The sequence below is a fragment of the Orycteropus afer genome, unplaced genomic scaffold (assembly GCF_000298275.1).
Source record: "Orycteropus afer afer isolate SDZICR_OR568_19922 unplaced genomic scaffold, OryAfe1.0 scaffold00751, whole genome shotgun sequence".
Lineage (NCBI taxonomy): Eukaryota > Metazoa > Chordata > Mammalia > Tubulidentata > Orycteropodidae > Orycteropus > Orycteropus afer.
The window spans coordinates 245,688-263,178 of NW_006922338.1; the positions used below are offsets into that span (position 1 = coordinate 245,688).

The 17,491-nt window shown below is 56.5% G+C and overlaps 1 protein-coding gene across 1 annotated transcript in view; it reads right to left on the bottom strand.

Moving 5' to 3' along the window:
- The window catches only part of AXIN1 (axin 1), a 19,978-nt gene extending 5,906 nt beyond the window's left edge, over nucleotides 1–14,072 (bottom strand). Inside the window, exons 1-2 of the mRNA XM_007957448.1 lie at nucleotides 13,210–14,072; nucleotides 921–1,061 (exon numbers count right to left, since the gene is read on the bottom strand). Coding sequence (XP_007955639.1) covers nucleotides 921–1,061; nucleotides 13,210–14,072 — 1,004 coding nt within the window. The remainder of the gene's footprint in view (nucleotides 1–920; nucleotides 1,062–13,209) is intronic.
- Nucleotides 14,073–17,491: the final 3,419 nt, after the last annotated feature.

Genomic DNA, 17,491 nt, shown 5'->3' on the forward strand with positions numbered 1-17,491 from the left:
CCCTCACGTGTGCACACACGCACGCGCGGCAGGGCCCCCGCTCCTCCAGCTGGCACACAGCGAGCATTTCCCTGCCACCAGACACGTGTGCACACGCACACACGCACGTGCACCCTCACGTGTGCACACACGCACACGCGGCAGGGCCCCCGCTCCTCCAGCTGGCACACAGCGAGCATTTCCCTGCCACCAGACACGTGTGCACACGCACACACGCATGTGCACCCTCACGTGTGCACACACGCACGCGCGGCAGGGCCCCTGCTCCTCCAGCTGGCACACAGCGAGCATTTCCCTGCCGTCCAGCGTGGCTCGTCTGCTCCAGAGGCGGACTGACACACAACAGCCACGGCCCAGGCCCAGGGCTGGTCTTGACATTGCTGAAGGGTGCGTCGGAAAAGCCCAGGGGACAGAGACCACCTGCGGGTCACAAAGCCTGGAACCTCTGCTGCAGCCTTCACGGAAGACTCCCAGCGACCCGCCAGTTAGGGTGCGGCCCAGGACACCCACAAGGAGGGGACTGCACACGGGCTGACAACTACCAAGGGCTATAAAGTGACAGTGAGAGGCGTGCTGGCAGCCAGGCCACCTCGCCCCCTCGGACACTGGGAGACCGCGCTCCGCGCCCTGCTCTCCTTCAGGGTAACCTGCTAGCAGGCAGCCTCGAGGTGGGAGCACTGTCTTGTTCTAGGTGGAAGGTTGTGATAAACATGGGATCAAGTTACATCTTGTCTTTTAACAACTGCTCGCTCCAGGGTTAAGACAACCAAATGCAGAGACACCACTTCCTCAAGAGACTTCAAGGAGAACAAGAAACACAACATGCCAGAACCCAGCACGTTCTGGGGGAAAGACCACAGAGCAGGCGGCGCTGGGGTTACAAGGCAGACCGGGCGGCCCGGTCTCAGGGCAGGACTTACACGCTGCTGTCGGTGAGGGACAGGGTGTCAGCGTCACTTGACAGGCTCTGCTGCTCACTGTCATTGGCGCTGGTGGCTGGGGCCAGGGCGTAGCCGGAGTTGACATAGTAGGGGTTGACTGGTTCCCGCCAGGATCCATGCCTGCAAACAAGAGGGCGCCTCAGCCAGTGGCCACGGGTGCCACGTTGTCTTAAGTGCTGCTGGAGTTTTAAGATCTTAACAGAAGAACTGAAAATACCAAGACTGCAGCAAAAAGGTGGTGCAGAAGGGACAAGCTCCATGGCCCATGCCCTGCCCGCCTATCCTTCCAGAAGGTTGCTCTGCCGTGACACAGACGCATCAGCCGAGTTCTGCACCTAGACAGCACGCACCCCATCTCCATCCACAAAGGAAGCGTGCCCTCCACGCAGCACTGTCTCTGGCTCTCCAAGCACCTGAGGGCACCACCCGCAGTCGCCCCCTGAGCCTGAGGGCGGCCACAGACAGACCTGGGCTGGGCCACGGCAAAGGCACACAGCCTCCAGTCACCCCTCCCAGGGGCAGCAGCCGCACGCACTCAGAGGGGACCCACCTCCACTTCTGCCCCTTGAGTGGCCAGACGACGACACCAGGCCCTAAGCTGTGAGGTCATGGTCACGGTCACACTGGCAGCCTCTGGGGTCTTCTGGTCACTTTCATTTCCTTTCTGTGTATCTATCTGTACCTTTGGCCCACTTCCAGCGAGCTGCTAACGGCGCTCTCAGTGTTTACAGGAAGTCCAGCTTCCCCACTGCTGATCTCTGTCAGTGTCTTCTGCTAAGACATCACTGTTTCCAACTTGGTTTATGGGGACTGGGATCAAGGAACGTCTTTCATTCCTACAAAGCCAGAATGCCTAGTCTTTTCCTTCACAGCTTTTCTCAATCTTACACGGGCAGTAAAAGAACCTTCTGGATGCCGCTTTCAGCCCCACAGGAAGCAGGCCGCTGTGTATTTAACATGACCCCAGCCCGGGTGCGGGAGGCTCTCCAAGGTTGAGTCCTGGTGACCCCCCGCATGTACACTCAGGTGGTGTACCAGCCAACAACGGCCAGAGACAGGTCCAGTGCCAACGCAGGCCCCGCCCACATGCAGGGCACCGCCCACCTGCAGGGTGCGAGAGGACGGGGCCCGGGCTGGCCAGCCCCACCCCACATGCCCCAAACACGGGCCACACACCTCAGCAGAACTCTCGTGCTGTGGGGCAGCGTCGTCCTCCCGGCTGCACCTCGGAGCTCTGCTCCAGACAGTGTCACTCCAGCGTGTCACAGGAAGTCAGACTGCACTAGATGCAGCGTGAGCCTGGGGGTGACGCACGGCCGTGACTAGACGTCACGTCAGCCCACCCGGGCAGCGTGAGCCTGGGGGTGACGCACGGCCGTGACTAGACGGGCACTTGTTCCTGCAGCTCAGTGAGAGCTGGTACTGCCAGGTCCAGCTGGCGGAGGGCTCTGTGTGAACAGGGACCACCCTTTCTGGGACAGCCCTCAGTGCATGTGCCAACATATGAATGGACACGCACCAAGGACAGATAAGCTCCCGTAAGAGCAAGGGGCCATTCCAGAAGCTACTGTGACAACACCAGGCCGGCTCTCTGGCCAACAGCAGCTGACCCCGCAGAGCCTGGCCCTCGTGCACGTGAGAACACTTGTGCACACCTGCCACCTGCCCTGAGGATGCCGAGGCTGATCCTGCCCACATCTTGGGTGTGTCAGGGAGAATCGAAAGGCAGGCAGAGCAGGGTGTTCAGGTCCCCACAACCTGCCCGGGTGGCGGTCCCCGACCTGCGCGGGTGAAGCTCCCTGCAGGGTGAGGTAATAAGGTTCGGAACCGTCTCTTCCCCGCTCAGCAGGCTTCTCTACCCCGGCCTTGCACACAGATCTGCCTTGTGTTCTGGACCCTATCACTGCAACTTGCAGCGCGGCCTCCTCATGGGCCTCCGGGCCAGCATGCACCCCGCGCTTGCTCCCCCACAAGCAGACACCCAGGGGGCTCACCAGCCCCCAAGGAGACGCACCAAGCAGGCTCTTCCTCAAAGCCACCACCACGGTGAAGGCGTGAAAAGGCAACTCCCAGCCACGCAGGTCACTCGGGAGGGACCTGCAGAGTCGGCACCTGTGCCCTCTGCCAGGGGGTCTCCCCGAGATCTGTGACTCCCCACGCCGGACGTGGGCCTGAGCTGTCAGTAACTCAGACGCCCTCAAGAGGCTCAGTGACACCACCCCACCGGCCCCTCAGGAGCCGTCCGCCGTGCTGAGCCGCGGGAGCCAAGCGGCAGCTATCAGCCAACTTCCACCTGGGAAGCTGGCCCGGCCAGGCTCTCACTGAGCACCAGGGCTTTTCCCTCGAGGGGACTCGGCAGTCACATTCCCACTGGCCCTCGTTAGTTCCCGACCGTCAGACGGGTCTCGAGACGGCTCTGCGCTAGGCAGGGCTGGGCCAGACGCCTCGTGACACCTGCACCATGGCGTCTCGAGGGCAAGCAGCAGCATCGCACTCCCCAGGGCACAAGTGTCAAGGGCTCACTTTGAAGAGTGCCTGGCGACAGGTGGCTGTTAAAGGAGCCTCGCTCCGCCGACTGAGCTTGAGATGCCCACCTGACGAGAAAGCCACGCCACATGGCCTGCACATTTCTGAGCTAACAGGACACCTGGCACAGAGCGGGACAAAGCAGCCACACCTTGGCCCTCACACGGACGTGCTCAGAAGCGGAAGACCTCCCGCACAGCTCCTCCAAGGTAACAGCGGGAGTGTAACGTCCGTCTGCTAGGCGGCCTGTCACAGCCACCACTGCAGGGTCTCCAACCAGACCAGCCAGGGCCCTGCTCAGAGCTGCCGTTGCACACCTGGGGTTCCCGAGGCCACAGTCATGAGCCCCAAGACGGACGGGACCATCTGCTACCTCAGGCTGCGGTTCGTATGTACAAGCAGCTCCACACCGCACCTGGTGGTGTCTGGCACCTGTGACCGCGTGCAGCAAATGACAGGCACTTGGTGCTCTCCCCCTAGACCACGGCTCAGCCAGTGCGGGCAGGCAGGTGCTCCAGCACAGCCCGGACGCCGTGACAGACCTCCAACGCCCGGCAGTCCGGCACAGTCCCCTCAGAGAGAAAACACGCTAGCTTTTCAAACAGCAAATGTAAGACTGCACGGGGTAGCACATCAGACAGAGGCAAAGAGCCACACGGTCACGCAGCACCCTCCCCGGAGCGGGTGACAGGGAAGGTCCTCAAGCCACCAGCCAACATCACACCCAGTGGAGAAAGACCGAGCCCTTGAAACCGGAGCAAGACGAGGTGCCCCTCCCCTTTCTATTCCACACTGTATCCCAAGTCCTTGCCACAGCAACTAGACAAGAAACAAAGGGATGCAAACTAGAAAAGCAGCAGTAAACTCATCCCCGTTCATGGATGATAGCCCTCTACCTAGAAGACCCCTAAGCCCACAAGAAAACGTCTAAAGCTAACACAGGAATTTAGCAAAGCTGCAGGGCACAGGTCAACAAACAAAACTGAGCTGGGTTTCCATACACCAGCAATGAGAAACCTGAAAGGGAAAGCAGAGAAAAAATCTGTAACAACATCTGAGAAAACAAGGTGCCCACAAATAGATCTAACTAGGGACGTGAAGGACTTACTCAACAAACACTGCCGGAAGAGCCGGAAGAAGGCTTAAATGAAGGGAATGAAGCCCCGTGTTCATGGATTTACTGTTAGGATGTCAAAGTGACCACAGAATCAACTCAATCGCCATCAGAATTCCAACAGCTTTCTTAACAGCTCTATAGAAGCTAAAAAGGTGCTGAAAGAGAACAACGGAGGAGGACTCCCACTTGAACTGCCTGAGACCACCTGCCGTGACAGGGAAGGACGGAGAGTCCAGCAACGAGCCCACCCGTTTGTGGCCACCTGGTTTTTGACAAAGGTGCTGAATCCATTTGATGGGAAAAGAAGCATCCTTTCAGTCTACAGTACTGGGAAGACCAGGTTCTCACATGGATACACAAAACAGGACCCTTGACTCACACCACAGACAAAAACAAACACAACACGAAGTAAGGACCTAAACGTGCAAACTGAAAGCCTTCGAAGAACCAGCAGGGGCAATGCTGTCAGGCTCAGCTTTCAACGATGGGTTATCTAATGTAGCAGCAAAAGCGCAAACAGGAAAAGACAAAATAATAAAACTCACTGCTGTCAAGTCAGATCTGACTCACAGTGACCCCTCCTCGGGTTTCTGAGGAGTTATCACTACGGAAGTAGACTGCCCCATCTTCCTTCCGAGAAGTGGCTGGTGGGCTTGAACCTCCAACCTTCTGGTTAGTAGTCAAATGCCTTAGGCACTGCACCACCAAAGTTCCCAAATAAATAAGTAGGGCCTCATAAAAATTAAAAACTTTCTTTCATCAACTCTTTGCCAAAAAAGTGAAAAGACAAGATACCAACTGGAAGAATATCTTCAGAAATGATATAACCAGTAAGAATCCAATAAAGAAATATACATAAAACTCTGACAATATAACAAATGGACAAACAACCCAGTAATGAAATACACAAAGGACCTGAACAGACATTCTACCTGAGAAGACAACCAAATGGCCACCAAACATGGTTTGTACCAGCCCTCAGAGGTACAAACCAAAACCACAACAATATGCCATTTGACTCTCATCAGGTTAAGGTAAAAATAATAATAACGGTAACAATAAATGTCAGCAAAGATGCGGGGAAACTGGAACCATTATCCATTGCTGGTGGGAGTGCAAAATGGTTCAGCTGCTGTGGAGAGCAGTGTGGCGGTTCTTTAAAAAACTAAAAATGGCACTACCACCTGACCCAGCAATTCCACTCGAAATTGGGTATATGCCCAAAAGACTTGAAAGCAGAGATCAAAAAGAGACCTGTCCACCAATGTTCACGGCAGCACTACTCACGACAGCCAAAAGGTGAGAACCACCAAATGGCCACCAGCAGATGACGGACCGAACAAGCGTGCGCACGCACACGGCACAGGACGCAGTCAGCAGGAAGACGAAGACTCGACCCGCCACGGGTGGAGCTGAAGACACTATGCCGAGTGAAACAAGCCAATCACAAAAGGACGGGCTAAGGCACAGAGACCCAAGTTGGTCAGGGTCACCGGGGGTGGGGTGGAGGAAAAGCGGGGCTTGAGGGTGATGGAAAATCACACATATAAGGGCAGGGTTACACCGCAATGACTGGGATTACTGTCAGTAAGCGGTGCACCCGTAAAAAACTGAACTGGCAAGAGCTGTGTGACGCAACTCCTCACACCAATGCCTACGACCAGCCCCGGTAGCTGCTGGGCTGCTCTGCACACCCCATGGGAACTGCCTCGCTGGTTTGGAGGGTTACGGTCACCAGTTCTCTTTCTTTCGTTTGTTTTTTCCCTTTGCAATTCAATAGCTCTCCGTTATTATTATTAACTTTTTATGATGATTTGGATGAAATGTTACAAAGCAGATTCATTTTACACCCAACAGTTCACACACATTGTCTTGTGACACTGGTGACGTCCCCTGCCGTGTCACGGCTCTCCTCCCACGGTCACCTCTTCCCTGTGCCCTTCTCGCCGATGCATTCTGGCCTCCCTCCCTGCCTCACTGTGCACACGCTGCCCTTCTGATCTCCGTGGCTGACTGCCCTAACAGGCGCATCTCCCTGGTGCAGGTGTTCAGCCCGCAGGCCTGTCCATTGTTCGGCAAAAAAAAAAATAGGGTCATGGTTTCAGGGGAGAGGTGTTCCCATCCGAGACCACAGTCCAGCCAACGTGGGCAGGCAGGTGCTCCAGCACAGCCCGGACACCATGACAGGCCTCCAACGTCCAACGGTCCAGGGCAGTCCCACTCATGAAGAAAACACGCCTAGTAACGTGTCTGGTACTCCTGTCCTGCCTCCCAGTTCCCTGCAGTGTCTGCGGTCTGAAAAGCTTGTCAGCAGCCATCCGAGGCACTGCAGTCGGTCTCCACTCACCTGCACCAAGAAAGGAGGCGAGTGAGGAGCGGGAGGAGACTGGAAGGGGTGGCTAACTGCCACGAGACCCGCAACACTGGATGGTGCCTGCCTCCATTACTCAAAAAGGAGAAAGTGCCGGCAGAATTCCCAATCCTCAGGGTCCAGACCTTCCGGAGCCACAGAGGGTGGATGAAGCCATGGAAATAATGCCTCGAGGCAATTAAACCAAATACATGCCCTCCAGGCATCCGAAACCAAACCAGAGTCCAGCTTCACCCGGAAAAAGGTCTGCCTCAGCATCACGCTGTCACTGTGGGGTTCTCTGCCCGTCCTGCCAAGCTGTGTGCAGGCGGAGGCTCAGGGGCATTCAAACCTCGGCCCCACACAACCCACCGCCATGGCCGAGGAAGGCGTTGCTGTGGCGGTGTGATGGGCTACATTAACACTGCTTTACAAGAGGTGCCGAGGGCTGCCCTACCACGACGGTGTACCCGTGGAATTCGCAAAGCTGCCAAAGCCTTAGGCACGTGCCGAGCCCATCTTTGCGTACTTGCAGCCAACTGTGACGAGCCTATGCATGTCCCATTAGTAGAGGCCCTCTGTGCTGCACACCAAGTCAACCTGCTTAAGGTTGGGGACAATGAGAAACCAGGGCAGTGGGGGCCCGTGCAGAGCCGACAGGGAGGACCTCGGAGAGGAGACAGTCACAGTAGTGTGGTTGTCAAAGACCATGGCTAAGAATCTCAGGCCGAGGATGTCATGGAAGAATATTTCAAATGCAAAGAATGAACCAATTAAAAGAGCCGTCTCTTTGGGAGCACAGTGAGCACAGCAAGTTGAGAGACGAGGCCGGACCCTCAGGGGCACTGAGTTGATGTTAATGGCAGAGGGCCAAGTCAGAAAAGGGGTGTGAGGCGGGCTGCAGCACTGGGGGAACGCAGGCGGAGGCCCGAAGCTGCTGGCCTGCTGTAGTCTGCTGTGCGTGCCTCAACGCTGTGCGTGCAGACGCTACTGGGCTGGCCCTCGCCCTGCCGCGGGTATTCTGCAAAAAAGGCACGGGGTGGTCCTCTGACCTCTAACTTCCCGAGGGGCAGAGAGCACTACCCGGCAGCCACAGCCGCAGGCTGAGTCCTGCGAGGCCGAAGTCAGGCCGCCACCCTCCAACCTTCCTACCAACCCTGACGCCAACCGTCCCTCGCACGGCTCTCACTACTTCTGCAGGGCGCAAGAATTCCTTGTGTGGGCTGCACAGAACTCACAGACAATACCACCAGGACAGCCTCCCCTCAGCCACGCCCTCAGCGCCCCTCTTCTTGGCCCTCAGCCTCTTGGCCTGGCCTCTGCCCACTCAGGCAAGTGTTACAAAGCTCTTTCAGACCTGCCGATCGGTGCACCCCACTCAGCCAGCAAGCCTCCTGCCGAGGGCACCCAGCTTTCTCATTTTGTAGGCCACCAAGCCCACTGCCCTGACCAGTGCCGGTCCCTTGGTTCTCCTGCCGCTCTCTCTGCCACCATCTCAGCACACGGACCTCAAGTCCAAGGACACACTCCAGTCCTGGCTTCTCTCTTGAAGGCAGTGAGGTCCCCCTCTTCCACCTCTAGGAGGGTTCACTTTAAGCCTAGTGAAATGACAGAACTGCCCTATCCCCACGTTAGGGTCCCCTATACCTTATCTGCATGGTCCCACCCCACAAGGGTGCGTGTACCTTACCTGCATTACCAACAAGCCTTCCAATCCCTTCGGCGGGCCATGAACACCTCACCTTTGCATGCACCTCACCAAAGACCACGGCTGGAATAGCCACACCTAGTCATTCACTGCATCCTTTTCAACAAAATAAAATTTAAAGGAAAACAAAACTCACGTGGTGGAAACCACCAGAATGTCCCTCAACAGGCCAATGGATAAGAAAACAGTGTCCATGCCCACAATGGAGTATCACACAACGATGAGAAACGAAGCCTGGACGCCTGCCAGCACACGGAAGAACACTGAAAACATCACACGAGTGAAAGGAGCTCGCTGCCAAAGGACAGATACTGCATGATCTCGTTTCTCTGAAACCAGAAGATAACAACTAAAGTGGCCAAGGATGTGGGGAGACTGGAACCCTTATCCATTACTGGTAGGACTGTAAAATGGCACACCACTGTGGAAAATGGTATGGCATTTCCTAAAAGACTAGAAATAGAGCTAGCTACTCTATGACCCACAATCCCGCTCCGGGCACGTGACCTAGACGGCAAACAGAAGTGACACAGAGACACACACAGCTATGTCTGCTGCAGAGTTATTCACGAGGCAAAACATGCAGACAACTAAGTGTCTATCAGCGGGCGAACAGGTCAGCCAAGTGGGGTACACACACACAAGGGGGTAGGTACTACGCAACCCCAAGGAACAGTGCAGAACATGTCATGACATGGACAGCCGGGAGGGTGCAGTGCTAATGAGGGGGGTCAAGCTCACGAGGACAAGAGGACACGAACAGAGCCCATGTTGACTGGTGGCTGCAAGGCAGACCGGGGGTGGGCGCACGCACACTCTGGTTACTCTCGGTGACAGGAAAGCAGTGCCCAATGGGGTGTAAGGACCACGCCCGACCAAAGCAAAGGACGCCACGAAGAAGCGCACGTGAGAGAAGGACGTCTGCGTGAAAGAATATGACACATGCAGTCACCACACAGCAAACACGTGGTCATATGTGTGTGTGTGCAGGCGTACATGTGTGCAGGTAGGTACAAGTGCACATGTCCATGCACACTTACGTACAGAGATGTGTTTGCGCATCTATTCACGGAGGACAGTTACAGGTACCTCTCAGACGTAAACAAACACCTTGTCAGATTGGTTTTCTGGGTTTGAAGACACAGGACCTCAGTCTCACGCGACAACCCAGTCAACTGGCACAATACAGTTCCTGGAGCTCATGTCCCACGTCCCTGTGAGGTGAGCAGCACCTGGGGTCTTCAGAGCCTGCAAACAGCCATCTAAAGACACAGCGACTGGACTCTGCTCGTCAAGAGCAAAAGGGAAAGACGGAGACCAGTGTCGGGAACCCAGTCATGGGGCTCAGAGCCCACACGAGCCCCAGCCTCACCTGCCCTGAGGCCAGAGGCTCTCGGCGGCGCCCAGCGACCACCCCACCAAGCATTCTGGTCTGGACCACAGCACACGGACTCTGACTCTGACAGAAGGGAGTGAAAATGCAGAACAGAACCCGAGCTCTCAAAAAGTCCAGACTTACTGGACCAGTTGAGATTAGAAGGCTCGCTAGACACTAAACTGAAACCCAACTATCTGAGGTCACTTTTCAACAAAGTTACAGGCTGGCTCACAGAACTCAGGCTAGAACCCATGAGCACAGTGTCCCACCGTAAAACCATCCATCTGAGGCCTCGAGGTCAAGAGTTACCCTGAAGCAGAGAGGGCAGCCGAGAGACGGGAGCAATCAGAACCCAACTACAGAGAATCAGGGAAATGGAGCCAACACCAGCGAGCAACATGCCTAGAAATTGTCAGAGAGGAGCCTAATCTGCTGTGTGAACTTTCACAGAAAACACACCAGGATGCTGCTAAAAAGAAGCACGTATCTGTCCTTGTCAGCTGCCGTCAAACTGGTGCCCACTCCCAGCGAACGAGACACGGCCCCATCCTGCTCCCCCTCACAGTCGCTGCCGAGTCTGAACCTGCTCTTACAGCCCAGGTCGATCCCTCTCATTGTGGGTCCCCCTCGTTTTCACTGATCGAGCACCACGTCCTCACGCAGGGACTGGTCCCTGCTGATCACATGTCAGAAGCATGAGAGACAGCCTCACCATCCGTGCTCCCAGGGAGCACCCCAGCTGCACTTCTTCCAACACGCGTTTGTTCCGGCGGCAGTCCACGGTGTAATCAATATTCTTCACCAACACCAGGAACACACACATACGTACGTGTGTGTGTGTGTCCATCACACACTATTTTTATTTTACAAAATCAAAGTCACGAGGATGTGTTTACAGTACATCATGTCAAAACAACGCAAGGCTCCCAAAGTGCACACAGTAGGACAGCCACCAGAACTACTTTCTCACTGATGCAGAACCCCAGGGTCTTGTTCAAATGTACACTCTGATTCAGTGTCTCTGGGGTGGAAAGGAATATTCCCAGCAGGGGGCTGGACTGGAGTGAACCAGTTGGAAGCAGTTAAATAGTTACGAAACACCTATAATGAGGACGGTACAAGACCAGCAGGAGTCAGGTGGTGCCGTAAGGAACCCCAGGTGCCTCATCCAGAGTCACACCCACCTGCCTCTCCCCTCCCTTTGCCAGCGCCTTTGGGACCTCCTGTGAAGACAGTCCATTTTTCTCCCAGGGGCCCCACTCAGCGTAAGCCCAGCAGCACAGCACTGGCCAACAGCCTGCTGGGACAGGCAGTACACAGCCGGACATGCCGTCCCCACCAAGCAGCAGCACACACAGGTCCTCTCTCCACGGCTGCGGCAAGTGCTTCTGCACCAGGAAGTTCAGAGCCGCCGTCAACACAGGGCTACCTGAGAACAGGCTGGCCACTGGGGCACGGTCAAGAGAGAACCACAGGAGAGAGGCTGGGTCACACCATGCCTGAAGCTGGCTGTCTCTGACCTCCATTCATAGGTGCTGATCAGCCCCCTCTCTGCTTATGCCACCTCACCTGTGTTCTATTTGACACCCCTTACATGACGAGCAGGAAGTGGCCACACCACAATCATCCGTGGGAGGCACCAGCTGGGCCACCACACCTGTCAGTGCCAACAATGACCTTCAAACCACGAAACAAGCCAGAGTCACAGACAAGACTCCCAACACCAGGCCCCTGGGCCCCAGCACCCTCAGATAGGCAGGTGGACCAGAACACGCTCAGTCCTCAGCCAGATACCGTCAGTTGAAGCCAGTCCGTTTTCTCAACTTGACAGCAAGGTTGCTTGTAAGTGACAGAAAAAAACAGAGTCACTGCTTGTGATTGAGACTCTGGTGGGCAAGGAGGAGTGATCAAGAATGTCCAAAACTAGATAATGGAATTGGTCTCAATTTTCTTTCCCTGCAGCCCAGGCTTCAAGTTTAATCCTATCTAATCACACGCACAAACTCATGGGTTTGAGAAACTGTGTCACTCTCCCTGCACTTAGCAGGCTAGCTTGCTGGCATTTTCTGTGCCCAGGAGCTAAATTAAGAGCTGAGCTGAGGACAACGAGCAGAGGGGCCAGGAGCCTACCCCAAGCAGCCTATCTGGAGTCACACCACCTACACTGAGCCTGCCTCACCTCACGGGGTCTGACCCTGTGATTGCAAGCAAGGAGCCAGTGTCCCTGTCACACAAAGCATGGAGGCCCAGGCCTGCAATGACTTCACAGTAACACTTGGAGTTGGGTCACCTGCATTCAGGCACCCCGGTGTCACCGCCATAGGAGAATGAGTGGGACACAGAGGCACCTGCCGCACCTGCCACTGACTGACAGGCCCTCCAGCAACCACAGGAAGTTGACAAAGGGAACAGAATTTGGAAGCTGCTCCCAGCGCTGCCCCCACCCTGCAGACCCTGCCATAAGGAATCCAGAACCATCACTGGGCCGCCCTGCCACAGTGCCACATCTAGGGCCTGGGACAAAAGTACAGTATCCTAGAACTGCAGCTGCCACCGTGAGAAATTTCTCCAGCCCACAGAAGCCTCCACACTGCCACTGTGCAGCCACTAGAAAGACCCCCATAACGACCAACAACCCAGCAAGGGCTGTACCCGCCAATGGCCACTCCCTCCTACACTGAACCACAGGGGCTTGGTCTCACTGCAGCTTGCAGTCCCCATCTCTGCTGCCAGCTAAAGCTGAAACGGCATTATGATGCCTAAGAACACCAACGTCTCTAACGACTTACAAAACCAACAATCTTAACCCAAAAACCCAACTCGCTGCTGTCAAATCCATTCCAACTCACAGCAACCCTCTACAACTGTCCCATAGGGCTTCCAAGACTGTCAGTCTTTATGGAAGCAGAATGCCTTATCTTTCTTCCACGGAGCAGTTCGTGGGTTCATACCGCCACCGTTTGGTCATCAGCCGAATGCTTTAACCACTGTGCCACCAGAGCTCCTTCCATGAATCTTAGTCTGTAACGAGAGCACCCGCAACACCACAGGTTTTAAATGCGTTTACCGACACATGCAGAGGTCAACCAACAGGGACTAAGGTCCACCGACACAGCAGGGCTGTGCTCAGTCTGAGGTACAGCCCCAGCCGCAGGGCTGAGCAGAGCAGGCAGGCCCCGGCCGACTCACCTGAGCTCCCTGCCTTCACTGCTCCGCCGGCCCGCAGAGGTGCGCTGGGCAGCCGTCTCCATGAGCAGCTTCTGGGTGAGCCTGCTGGAGGGGGCAGCACCCCTGCCGTCCTCATCCTCCACGTCCGGGCCACATGTCCACTCCTCGTCCTCGTTCAGGGTGGGCAGGTACCCAGACACGCCCTTCCCTGCCCCTGACCCCGAGCTCTGGTCACTGCAGACCTTGGGGCTCTCAGCACCTGTCCGCGTGTATTCCAGGTAAATGTCAGACTTGAGGAAGGACGGGTAGGTGTTCTCCTCCATGGCGGACTGGACCTCCGTCTGGGCCTGGTCGAAGGTGGCAGGGTCGACCTGCTGCCGCATGATGCAGCCCTTGATGAAGCTCTTGGTGGCCGGCTTCGTCTGCCGGCACACGATCCCATTGCTGTCCAGGATGTACTTCCGGTAGATGGCCTTGGCCAGCTTCAGCCGCTTCTCCTCGTTGGAGTCGCAGGGCTCCAGCTTCCGGAAGCCGCTGCAGGCGAACCAGAAGTCCAGCAGGTCAGCACAGTCCTCCTGCTTCAGGAAGGCCCTGAACAGGTGTATGCCGTCCTGGTCGTCCAGCAGGGAATGCAGTGACTCGGCCCACTTCAGGTACGGGGGTGTGGGCGAGGCACTGCCTTCAGGCTCGTAGCCCAGGTCCAGGTCAGAGCGCCGGGGGGTGGCTGTCGACGTCTCCCCTTTCCCTGAGCAGAAGCCGTGGCTGACTGGCCTCGGGTCGCTGGGCGCCAGCTCTCCCTCTTCACCTGGCACGGGGGGCCTGGGCGCATCTTCCGTGAAGCTCGCGCCGAGGTCCAGCGGGAACCCCTGCTCTGGGACATTCATCGTGGGCTGTGTGTGTCAGCGTGCGGCGTGCCACACCTGAAGCATCAGCACTGCGTGTCCCAGGGCTCAGTCTGTCCTGTTGAAACCATCAGAGGACAAGGATTAGGAGAGGTGGGGCCACGGACAGGCAGCCACAGAGGAGTTCTCAGACGAGACCTGGTGGCGACACGCCCCACCCCAAAGCTTAAACACACAACAGAGACACAATTTGGCCACAGCTCTGCTTGTCACCAAACAGCTTCAGGAAACCCTCATGGCTACAGAAGCATCTCTTGCTACTGGAAGCAGACCCCTGAGCAGAGCAGCCCCCCTCGAGGGTCCTCCTGGGAGGGACCCACCGCTGCTGATCTGATGAAGATGGAGCTTCAGAGTTGACCAGCGGCATAAACCAGGGCAAGGCCTCGCCTGACAGCAGGCCCCACCCACGAGAGGAGGAGGGTCCCTGCCTGCCGTGGGCTGAGACACTCACTGAAGGGACACTGCTCTGCCGCCCGTGGGCAGCTGGTCTTCACTCAATTCGTCAAGTCCCACCTTCTGTAGGCCTGTTTTCTGTCCACCCCACCGTTCCCTTTACACTCACACAACACACAACGTAACACACTGCCTGCTGTTCCCCTAACTCGAAGCTCACACAGAGAGCCATGACTGGGGGGGTCACCTCCAGGGCCACTGACCGAGTAACTGGAGCACAGCCCCAGGAGCCCAGCCATTGAGCATCAGTGTGAGGAAGCATCTGACGGCAGGTGACTATGGAACTGGGAAGGCACCAGGAAAACATCAAATCCACATACAGTCCCACGTTCCAGCTGAGGAAATACACATGACCGCTTTCTATCAGGTGAAGACCAGACCCCACCCCTACAAAGGTCATGGACTTGAAGGTCTGGCTACTGGTATTGCCCCAAGTGGGTGTGGGTACGGAGGCCAGACCGTCCTGACACAAGGCTCACACAAACACTCTGCCTGGTCCTCAGGCCCCTGCCACATCCTCCAGGCGCCCACCACCACTCCTGGTGTCCTCATCCTCGCCCAACCAGCACTGGGTCCCACCACACGTGAGGCAAGTGGTCCCACCACACGTGTGCTGCAGGGCAGGCTCTGCAGGTTAGGGTGGTCCCACCACACGTGTGCTGGAGGGCAGGCTGCAGGGGTTGGGGTGAGCAAAGTAAAACTCGCCGAACAGGTGTGGTCCAAGATGTGGCCTTCCAAGGCCTGAGGCCCAGACTGCAGGGCCCTGCTTTCACCTGCTAACAGCTGCTGGGGGTCAGACACAAGGCATGTTGGGAGACCTTTCTGCTGTGAAGGGATTGCCTGCTGGTTCTAGTCAAGGCTGTGGCTAAGGTTTCCCACTGCTCACGGCCATGTTGCCATGAAGTCACTGTCCCTCAGCCCTGACAGTGAGCCCCTCCTGTGTCTGCAGCTCTGCACCCACTCACCGTGACGTGTCCCTGGGACCCTAGCAATGCACGTGCCATGAGAAGGAACCAGGTCATCAGACGTGAAAAGCCACTTACTAAACAATGTGTTAGTGGGGCTTCATTACAGAGCACTCTCTCCCGCTCTCAAGGGGCTGTCTTCTGGGTGGGGTGGTAGGATCAGCCGAGGGAACTGCACTCGGCCAGCCCCACGTGCTCGCTGCACCTAGCACAGGACCTCGCAACACATGGGCACCGAGAAATATCAAAGTCACTGACAGAGAGAAGCACATCTCGTCCCAGATGCCAAACGTTAGCTCTCTCAGGTGCTGATCCAGTTGCCACAGACACAGCAACCAATAACCTTTTACCACAAAACTGCCGATGTCCTTCAAGACCGACATTTCAATTTATGCGTGAGCCACATCCACCCTAATCATGTTAGACTAGTTTCACAGCATGAAAGATACATCTCCTATCACTGCCATCTGTTTTTGGCTGTGCACCGGTGTTCCCTGGAGCATGCAGACGACCCAACAGAGGACTGCCGGCAGGAAACCTGCTCCTGGGCTCTCCATCGCGGGCTCAGAAGCACGGGGACTGCTGGCTGTGAGCACAGGTACACAGCCTGCATGTTTGCACGCAGGTAAACAGCTTTGCTGAAACAAGGCCGGAGCCCAATGCCCAAACACGGACTCAGGCCCACGGCCTGAAACTGTCAACAAAGTAAGGCCGTAAAAGGAACCGATAAACCTGACGCGGTTTTCATCCCTTCTTGTTGCACCCAGCACACCCCCAGACCATGGCAGCATGTTTCGCCTCAAGTAACTGAATTGCTACACTTGTTTCTAGGTAGGAAGCAGAGAGAAGGCAGATTTTACCCAAACAGAACCTCTGGTGGTCAGATGTAGGCGTGAGCCCTCCTCCAAATCACAGCCTACTGAGATGAACCTTGGAAAGACCCAAGACACCCCCACCCCGTGAGGCAAAAGGAGGGGCCGGTGTGCACCCATCATAAATGACCTTAGGGCTGGGCTTGGAAACCCCAGAGGACTGCTGCACCTTCCCTACTAGCCTCGGTGACAAGCTCAAAGTTTTGATGCCTCAGTTGCACAGCTCTGGTTTCACAGGGGCTGAGTTTCTAAGTGTGGGGAGGGGGCAGAAGTGAAGACATACGACAGAGACCTAGTCTTGGGCAGCAAAGTGGCAAAGACTGTGGGTGGGAGTCAGAAGAAACCAAACCCTAGCACCGCTGCCACAGAAAGGCAGGGCCTGTTTGAGCTTTGCGAGTCTGCATTTAAGGAGCCCTGGTGGCACAGTGATCAAAGCACTGTGCTGCTAACCGAGAAGTCAGCCGTTTGAAACCCCCAGCAGCCCCGCAGGAGAATGATAAGGCAGTCTGCTTCTGTAAAGATTTACAGCCCCGGAAACCACTATGGGGCTGTTCCACTCTGTCCAACTGGACCACCAAAATCCAAAACCCACTGCCATGGAATCAACGCCAACTCATAGCAACCCTATAGGACAGAGTGGAACTGCCCATAGTGTTTCCAACGATGTAAATCTTTACAGAAGCAGACTGCCTCATCGGTGTCCCACAGAGCAGCTGGTGGGCTGGAACTGCAGACCTTCTGGTTACCAGCTCAAAGCTTTACCCGGCACCAAGACCAACTTCTGCCGGGGGGTGATGGGGACAGAGCTCGTCTCCAGAACCTCTGCATCTCACCCACACCCTGAAACCTGCCTCAGGCTCGTGGACCCCGCTCCCACCCCGCAGCACGCAAACACACCCTGCACAGAACTGGATCCCCTGCAGGGAGCACCCTGGGAACGTGGGGTCTTCCTCACACCTTCCCACACACCTAGACCAGGGGCCTGCCCTTTGCACCCCCAGGCCCGCACTCGGCCCTCTTCCCGCGCCCCAAGGGCTGCCTGGGCCCCGAACCTGCCCCGCACAGCCCCGAGCCCCTGACCTCCGGCCCCGGCCCGCACGCCCTGCAGCCC